Here is a 9,912-nt window from a genome sequence, read left to right as displayed (position 1 = left end):
TTCTATGGGGTCTAAGCCAAACCATGAAGAAATGGTTACCTTTTGTAAGTGAATATTTTGGTAGGAGTGTTAATAAACCAAATGTTTTGCAATATATGGAATTTGCTCTTTTGGCTTTACACTGAAAAATGCAGTAGGTTTATGTTATTTATGTAATAAGGTTATATAGATGTGTGTTATTCAGACTTATGTTAGTTGGATAGATGTTCTGTTATTGTTAGGTGTATATTCCTACTGTTCATTTTTTATCACAGCTTAATAAAGTTAAATTTATTAAAATAAAAAAAATTAAAACAAAAAAGGTGTCCAATGGCACCTTTAAGACCAACTGCCAGAGCAGGTAGAGAAAGAGGTACTTTTCTCCCTTTCTCACAATACAAGAACTCGTGGGCACTCCATGAAATTGCTGAGCGGTCGGGTTAGAACGGATAAAAGGAAGTACTTCTTCACCCAAAGAGTGATTAACACTTGGAATTCACTGCCACAGGAAGTGGTGGCGGCTACAAGCATGGACGGCTTCAAAAGGGAATTAGATAAGCATATGGAGCAGAGGTCCATCAGTGGCTATTAGCCACAAGGTATAGATAGGGACTCTGGGGCAAGTGATGCTCTGTCATCTTGGTGCTTGGGGGGGTCAACAGTGGGATGGCTTCTAAAGTCCTGGCCCCACTGGTGAACCTCCTGATGGCACTGGTATTTCTGGCCACTGTGTGATACAGAGTGTTGGACTGGATGGGCCTTTGGCCTGATCTAACATTGGCATCTCTTATGTTATGTTCTTATGTTCACCCTGGTCAAGTCACTCTCAAGCACACTGTCTTTGGCAGTGAAAAGCTTTATTGAGTTAAACATGTTCTAGGCATGAACAGTACTGTGTCAGTTCTAAAGCTTTTTGGCGGGTACATTCATAGATATAGAAAGTTCAAACTGTAACCCCTCCTAAAGCCCACACACACGTCATGTCATACAGCCAGGCTCCCATGTCTCTACCCCCCTTCTCATGGGAATATACAGTCTCATTATCTATTACAGAAGCTGGCACTGGAAGCTTCAAGGACATCTCCTTGTGAACCAGGGAGAGGCGAATCTTTAGGAAAACGTTCCACCGTCTAAGATAGAGCACTCACACACACTGCACTCACTCCCCCTTCCTAAAGAATTCACCTCTTCCCAGTGTCTATGGCAAATTATATAAAGTGAAGCGAAACATGGTTTGACACCAACAAAGTTTTATTCAAGGTGTAAGCTTTTGTGTGCATGCACACTTCGTTAGATGATGAAATGAAATTACATATCATAGTTATAGGAGTGGTTTGTTAAATTAGCATGCAAAATAGTGTCACTGGAAGTGTCAGGTGTTCAATGAACTTAAAACACTATTCACATCAGAGCCTATATTAGCTCACCCTAATGAGGATGAAAAAATACGTGGTCCCCAAAAATGTGTCCTCACTATTTTGCACAGGAAATTGGGGTGGAAGTATGTGGGACCGTTCAAGGTGCTGAGGGTGATGAATAAAATGGCTGTGGAACTTGACCTCCCTAAAACGCTATGTCGTCATCATCCTGTGTTTCACTATAATAATAATAATAATAATAATAATAATAATAATAATAATAATACTTTTGATTTATTAATCGCTTTCCCCACAAGTGGGTTCAAAGTGATTTACAGTTACACTTTTAGACAGGGGACTAACAATGTTTCATAGGGAATAGGAAAGACAACATATAATTAGGTTATTAAAGAGAGATCCGGGGGTCTCACCGTGGAAGCCGGAACTGGCAGCTCCTCCTCCTCCCCTTCTGAGGGGTGGGGAAGGACTTTGGTCCTGAAGAAAATGAATGGGTGGTCTCCCACCATATGCATGCTCCTAATTTAATCCAAAAGTTCCATTGGATGTACCCTGATAAGCCTGGTGGCAGGTAGGTGGGTTGGCTTGAAGGGTCTAGGGGGGGCGCATGTCAGAATCGGACCTATGGTTTGGGGTCAGTCTGGATACTCACTGGTGTTCTGATGTACATAGCTTAATGCCCTGCTTGCTTGCATATCCCCTTCACTTTATCTCTGAATTCTCACACTGGCTTTTTGTTCTCATGCTGATTGTAACACCTGCTAGCTATGAATCAACTATTATATAAAGTCCTCCTCTGACATTTCCAGGATGAGGGGTAGTTGAAACAGGCTTGGTTGTCTATTGTAGATAGTGCGCTTGGTAGCTCTTATGAGAAACCTCCTCCACAATGGCCAGGAGATTGTTCGCTTCTCATGATGTCTCTTGGCCTTGCAGGAAGTCTGTTAGATAAACATTCTCACAGTTTTAATTGTACTTTGTTAACCTGTCTCTGTCACATGTAACCATGACGTATGAATGTGGGCCGCACCAAAGTTCTCGTAAGAGCTAAACTTGTATTGCCTGGCATTACTGTCAAAGCCTTTGATTCACCTGCAACTTTCCTGATAGCTAATAAAATCCATAAACAGATTTATCGCGTCTGAGAGTTACTGAAGAGTCTTACAATGTATAGCCCTTCTTGGTGAGAATACATATATGTATATGTAATGTATGTGTGTGTGTATAATACAGTTAGTTTTAATTTGAGTAGTTTATATTATTTTATATTAATATATTTATATTTATATAATAATATAATATATAATACATTATATAATGTTATATATTTATATCATTTTATAATAATTTGAGTGGTTTTATATTATTCTCTATTTTGTATTATATCACTTTATTAGATTTGCTGTGTGATAATTATTGCATAACATCTATATTGACTCACATGATTTGTTTGCTTATTAAAGATTCAAAAATGTTAAAGAAAAAATAAAAAAAATAAAAAATAAGATAATAAAAAAGATACCAGAGTCATAGAAAAAGAAGTTTTGTTTTGTAAACTTTGTATTCTGGTGTCTAGGATTTCCATGTTTCTCTGTTGTTGTTTTTCTGCTTGCTTATATTGCATTTTGTTTGTTTGAATTTGAATTGTTTGTAAATTGAATGGGTATTTTTGTAAGCTTTTTTGGGTTCCCACCCTGGAGAAAAGAGACATAACAAATGCCCTGAATAAATAAATACCCTCCACCCTCATGACCAACCAGAAGAATGTGTTAAGATTGGGCTCCCTGAGTCCTCCTCAGGGGAGGAACTGTGGTTGCTGATTCCCTGGCAGTTGAAACCTTGCAGTTACTGGGCCCTGACAGACATCCAATCAGCCACCTGCCCCAGAATATTATGGAGACCCAGTAATGCCCACATCAGTCCCTTGGGCCAGTTCACCCTAGCATGGCCATAAGCAGGGAAGCAGACAGACCCCCATAAGTAAGAAGTAGTGCTTTATAAAATTGTCACTTATTTTTTTAAAAAGAAATGTCCACCATAATTTAGTTTCTTTTTCTTTAATCCCTGCCCCCCAGCCCTTGCCAGCCCTGGAGGGACTGCGGAGTTGAGCCGGATGAAGCGGAACTGGGGTAGGAGAAGACTGTGGAAGTTGAGCTCTTGTGAATCCAGTTTTATTTTCAGCTAGAAGGTGGCGATGGTCTGAATGCCGGAAGGGTGCTGCTGCTCAGGCAGGCAGGCACAGATTCGTGGCGTGCTCCCCACCCCATTCCCACACCCAGTGTGGTGTCAGGATTAGTGTCAGACATGGTATGGGGCTGGCCTGAGTTCAAATTCCCCACTCAGCCGCAAAGCCTACTGGATGACCGTGAGCCAACTGTTATTCTTCAGTCTAGCCTACCTCATATGGTCGTTGTGGGGATAAGAGAGAAAAAAGAGAGCCTTTTATATCACCCTGAGTTCCTTGGAGAGTGGAGTAAAAATGAAACCAAACTATAAAAGAGATGTTTCTTTTATTGGGAATAAAACTACATTGTTTAAAGTATGGACCTTTCCCTGCCCATTCTCTAAAGGATTTTTGGTTAGTTCCTCCCTATCTATCTGATGAAGTGTGCATGCACATGAAAGCTTATACCCAAAATTAAACTTTGTTGGTCTTAAAAGTGCCACTGGACTCAAACCAACACGGCTACCCACCTGAATCTATTTTTTTAAGTGAACATAAATGGAAGATTGTGGTGGTTATGAGGGTTTAGTGTGTGTATTTGTGTGCAGACAATAATATTTTTAACTCTCAAAAGACTTGCGTGGCATTGGCCTTGTTACAGAATGGTTAGCTGGTGGTCAACCATTTGTTTTTGTTCTGCTAGATGCCAGCCTCCAGGTGGGGCCTGTAAATTCCCTAGAATTATAGCTCATCCCCAGACTACAGGGATCAGTTCCCCTGGAGAAAATGGCTGCTTTGGAGGGTGGACTCTGTGGCACTGTATCCCACTGAGGTCTCTGATCTCCCCTGGCTCCATCTCCAAATCTCCTGGAGTTTCAGCCAACACTACTCCCTCATCCCCCACCAGTGGCAACCCTAAAACTGGCTGAGGTCTTTCCCTTTCTTGCGCTTGCACTTCCAGAGAAAGGTGTCTTTGTGCCTACTCCCCCATCCCTTCCTTCATTGCCACTTTTTTCTTTTTAAAGCCGCCCTGAGCCCTACGGGGGAGGGCGGGATATAAGTTTAATAAATAAATAAATAAATAAATAAATCTATGCTTCACCCCCCTCCCCCATTCCTTTGCTGGGGAAAATGAGATCCAAGGTTGCCTTGTGCATTGGCGGCACAGCCTACATTATTAATTGTTCAGCTGATTGTGGCTTTATGAATATGTAATATGCTACACTTACTATCAACCAGCCCTTTCCTTCTCATAAACCCAACCTCTCCCCTCCCCTCCCCCTAAACAGAGGAAGGAGGGGAGGGATAAAAATGAAAGAAGGAAAAAATAGAGACTAAAACACAAGTAGGGCATCATATCCAAACCGATTTTAAAAAGCTGGATATCAAGTTTCATAAATCTTTTCATTTTCTCCCTGATCAAGATGAGAGTCGCCAACTGGACAAGAGGACAATGTTCTGTTGCTTTAATAGAGGTTCAATGCCTGGATGGTCAGTTTGAAGTTTTCTGTAGCATGAAAGGTCAATCCGATTACTCGGTATTTGCTACAGATCAGGTCGATTTTAAAAGGGGCGGAGAGAGGGATCAGTTGAAGTTTGCAATGCTAAGTAACATAGAGATGGAACTATTTCTTGTCCCACTTGCAAAGACCAGCCTGCTTAGGAAATACATACGGTTGCCAGCCTCCAGGTGGGGGCTGGGGAGTGCGTGGAATTACAACGGATCTCGAGGCGTCAGAGATCAGTTCACCTGGAGAAAGCAGACACGTTGGAAGGTGGACTCTGTGGAAATATGCCCTGTTGAAATCCTGCCCCTCTCCAAACCCCACCCTCCTCAGGCTCCACCCTCCAAATCTCCAGGTATTTAGGGACTTGAAGCTGGCAACCCTAGCGAAGACAACTCTAGTAATTTTTCTACCAGCTCAGCAAGGGCAGAATTTGGCATGTAAAAAGTTGTATGTGTGCCCCCCCCTCCTGGTTAATATGTCCCCTGGGAGGGGCATGTTATAGGCCGATCTGGTCACACCTCAGAAGCTAAGCTGGGGCAGTACTTGGAATGAAGCCCACCAAGGAAGCCACTACAGAGGAAGGCCATGGCGAACCACCTCTGCAATGCTGCTCACTGGCCTTGAAAGTCCCTTGCGAAGGTCGCCCTAAATCGGCTGCGCAACTTGCCCGCACCTTTACACCCACGGGTCCGTTTCCTGCCCTCTAGAGGAGCGCCGCCTCCTACCAAGTTTTGCAAGCGCCGCCGGTTCCGGGAAGCCTCCGAGTAAAAGTCAGCAAGGTCCGGAGCCGGACAAAGCAAGCGCCGGCGGCGCTCAGCTTCAGAATGGCTCCCTGGACCGTCGTCGTACTGGCAGTCCTCCTTGCGGTCAGCCGCCGGGCCCGAGGTACGGTAGGCCCCCCTTGGATTCCTCTTGCTGGCCCGCTTCCCGTGAATCGTTCGCGGCTCACTTCTCGCAGGCTGCAGGCGAGTCCCCGGCAGTCCGCTCCCCTCCCCTGCCTGATTTCAGCGCGGCGCCGAGGAGACACGAAGGGCGATTTTGCACTAGAGGTGCGGCGGGGCTGCATTTGACCCGCGCCCGATTTCTTCCGCAGTTTAAACATAACCGGGCTAATGTAGCCACGCCTATTTACAAATAACAACCAATAAGATTGCTTGGTTAAAGACCAATGAGAAGCTTTCCCTCGCAGGGGAACAGTTCAGTTCTGATTGGTCGCTGTTACAAAGCGACCAATAGGAAGTTCGGTCAGAGGAGCCCTGGCTTGGGCTCGAAGCTTAACATGGGTTTCTAATGAGGTGATTCATGTAACTGTGCCAATACATTACAGATTCCTCTTGCTGGCCCGCTTCCCGTGAATCGTTCGCGGCTCACTTCTCGCAGGCTGCAGGCGAGTCCCCGGCAGTCCGCTCCCCTCCCCTGCCTGATTTCAGCGCGGCGCCGAGGAGACACGAAGGGCGATTTTGCACTAGAGGTGCGGCGGGGCTGCATTTGACCCGCGCCCGATTTCTTCCGCAGTTTCGTGATCCTCAAAAACCATGATCACGAAACTGCGAAATCGCCCGAAATTTGGTCCCGGTGACTTTGCAGGCGCGCAGCATCTCGTACGCGCGCAAGGCAGAGCTGCGCGGACTTCGCTTGCCAGCACCGGCATGGCCTGCTAACTCCGTAGGCCCCGCTCCAAGGTAAGGGGAGCACCCCACTATAGACGCGACGCTGAGCACGTGTAGAGTCCCGGAAGTGAGCCCTTCCCAAGGGAGCGACCTAGGCCTCCACGGTGGGGCAACAGAAAAGGAGGGAAAGTTGTCAGTGAAGGCCCAGTGAGTGGATTCGGTGGACGCCAGCCATCAAGTTTGGTTATTGCTGTGTTTCAAAAGTGTCACCAAAGGGAATGTGAAACTTTTGCCATCAAGGAGGCAGGTGGCTATCTCTTTCCACATGTACCCGCAGGAGAGGGCATTAAGGTGTTTTGGTTTGGGAACCACCCCTTCAGAATGGGAAATGTGACCCCCATAATAAAGCACCTTCTTTCCTCTTCCATTTTACCCTCACAAGACAACCCTGTGAGCAGTGTTCCCTTTAAGCTGAGTTAGTGTGAGCTAGCTCACAGTTTTTTAGCCTCCAGCTCACATATTTTTGTCTTAGCTCAGGAAGGATGGCTCCACAGCAAACTAATATATGCAGTAGCCAAATTGCTCGCTCACAACTTTAATGCCAGTAGCTCACAAAGAAGAATTTTTGCTCACAAGACTCCACAGTTTAGAGGGAACATTGCCTGTGAGGTAGGTTTGGCTGAGAAAGAGTGACTAGTCCAAAGTCTCCAAGTTTTCCTGTCAGAGTAGGGTCTCCCAGAGCCCTGATCAGCAAGTTTTCGTGTCAGAGTAGGGTCTCCCAGAGCCCTGATGCTCCACCCAGGACACCACACTGGCTCTTGCTGGCTTTTAAAAACATCACTGGACTTTATCAGATAACCAACCTTTGTCTTTTCTTGAATGTGGGAAAAGCTTCTGATGCTTTTCATTCTAGTCTGCCTAAATTGGGAAGGAAGTGAGATAGAGGCTTCTAAAATTAGGAGTTGCTGCATGACGGAGTGAGCTCCCGTCTCTAGTTCCAGCTCCTGCCAACCTAGCAGTTCAAAAGCAAGAAATTGCAAGTAGATAAATAGGTACCACTTCGGTGGGAAGGTAACAGCGTTCCGTGCGCCTCGGTGTTTAGTCATGCCGGCCACATGACCACGGAAACGTCTTCGGACAGCGCTGGCTCTTCGGCTTTGAAACGGAGACCCTAGAGTCGGACTCGACTGAAACCTTTACCTTTTGAAGAAAGTATACTGAGATTTCTCTCTCATGCTAGAACTCACCATCACCAAATGAAGCTGATGCGCAGAATATACTCAAGGAAGAATGCTTTCCCATAATACACTGTTAGCTTAAGGAACGGGCAACATTGGCTATTGGCTTAGATGTGTTTAAAGAGCAGTTAGACTATTTCCTGAGGCAGAGGTCTATGGACAGCTGCTTGCTATGATAGCTGAATGAGAGCCTCTAACATGGCACTGTATCTCTGAATACCAGTTGCTCTGGGATGAGCCACAAGGCAAGGCTGTTTATTCCCTTCTAGTCCAGCTTCACCTGTGAGCTTCCCACAAGCATTTAGCAGACTGCTATTAGAGATAGGACCTTGCCAGAAGCAGAGCTGACCCAGCTGAGCTCTGAGAAGGAGCAGGAGGTAGAGCTGCTAGAGGGGTGAGTGTTTTTTATTTACTTTCAGCTGAGGCGATTTAGCTGAGAGGGTACTGTGTTTGGGAGTGTGTGGGTGAGTTGTGAGTCATTGCAGAGTCCTGGCTGCTTGAGATAGGGTGTGAAAGGGTCACTGCTTGACTGTAATTGAGTGCCTGGGTGAATTTGAATAGCTGCTGGCCACACCCTCTGCTGAGGGAAGCTTCTATTTAAGTCAACACCTTGCCAGAGACACGAGCCAAAGGGCTCTTAGCCTAGGGGCTCTGTAAGAAGCCCAGGAAGAGCCAGAAAGCCAGGGCCCTAGTCTCTTTGGGTTCCCAGTAAGGTAAGTAGACTTCTATACTTATTATTTTAAAAGCAATTATGAAGCCAGAATGCCAGCAGGGGGTTGGGGGCTATCCATTGTGTTGCACGGAGTGTCATATGTATGACTATCTGCCCACTGGACAGGAATCTTGGGTTTGTGCCCGGTGCAAGGAGCGCCTGGTTCTCAGGGAACGAGTTTGCTCCCTTGAGGCCAAGGTGGCAGACCTGGAGAAGCAGAGACAGTCACTCTCGGGGACTTATTAGATATGTCCCACTCTGAATATGGCAGCCCCATTGCTGTCAGAGAGCATGAGAGTCGATGGGAAACAGGGCATAGTACTGCAGATAAGGGGAATGTGACCTCAGAAGAGACCTCTTCTTCAGCTGGTGAACGGGTATCCTTTCGCACCAAGGAACCATCGTTTGGCAGAGAGGGAGGGCGACGCTTAGTAGTTGGTAATTCAATCCTTAGGCAGGTAGACAGCTGGGTGGCAAACCCGCATACTAACCGTATGGTGACTTGCCTGCCTGGTGTGAAGGTAGCAGACATTACACGTGTTCTAGATAGGCTGGTAGATAGTGCTGGGGAGGAGCCAGTGGTCATGGTACATGTTGGCACCAACAGTGTGGGGAAATGCAGTTATGAGGTCCTGGAGGAAAAATGTAGGCTGCTAGGCAGGAAACCCAAGGCCAGGACCTCCAAGGTAGCCTTCTTGGAGCTGCTACATGCTCCACGCGCAGGGCCGGAGAGACAGGCACAGATCAGGAGTCTCAGTGCGTGGATGAGGCAATGGTGTGTGGGGAAGGGTTCAGGCACTGGGATACTTTTTGGAACAAGAGGGAGCTGTACAGAAGAGACAGTCTCCACTTGTCTTGAGAAGGAACCAGGCTGCTGGCGCTTAAAATCAAAAAGGTGGCAGAGCAGTTTTTAAACTGAATATTGGGGGAAAGCCGACAGGAGACGAGAAGTCTCTGGTTCGGGAGGGGTCATCTCAAAGAGATGAAGGGGTAGCTGTTACTTCTCTACAAGGAAAAGGATTAGAATTGTCCACTGAGACTGTGGCTAACGATATGGACTGCCTGGCAAGGTCTTGAGGCAGCAAGAGGAAGGTTGTGGACTTAACATGCATAGGAAACTATTGGTGTTTATACACAAATACTAGAAGTGTCCGAGGTAAAATTGGGGAATTGAAATGCTTGGTGTTGGGGGGGGGGGGTTAAGGTCTTGAGGCAGCAAGAGGAAGGTTGTGGACTTAACATGCATAGGAAACTATTGGTGTTTATACACAAATACTAGAAGTGTCCGAGGTAAAATTGGGGAATTGAAATGCTTGGTGTTGGGG

At 46.2% G+C, this 9,912-nt stretch overlaps 1 protein-coding gene across 1 annotated transcript in view; it reads left to right on the top strand.

The window, feature by feature from the left end:
* Positions 1-5,687: 5,687 nt before the first annotated feature.
* IFNLR1 (interferon, lambda receptor 1) overlaps positions 5,688-9,912 on the top strand; it is a 30,898-nt gene continuing 26,673 nt past the window's right edge. Inside the window, exon 1 of the mRNA XM_015405576.1 lies at positions 5,688-5,912. Coding sequence (XP_015261062.1) covers positions 5,852-5,912 — 61 coding nt within the window. The 5' untranslated portion in view covers positions 5,688-5,851. The remainder of the gene's footprint in view (positions 5,913-9,912) is intronic.

This window comes from Gekko japonicus, unplaced genomic scaffold (assembly GCF_001447785.1).
Source record: "Gekko japonicus isolate JY-2015 unplaced genomic scaffold, Gekko_japonicus_V1.1 scaffold2863, whole genome shotgun sequence".
Classification (NCBI taxonomy): domain Eukaryota; kingdom Metazoa; phylum Chordata; class Lepidosauria; order Squamata; family Gekkonidae; genus Gekko; species Gekko japonicus.
This window is presented reverse-complemented; position numbering and strand designations above follow the sequence as displayed.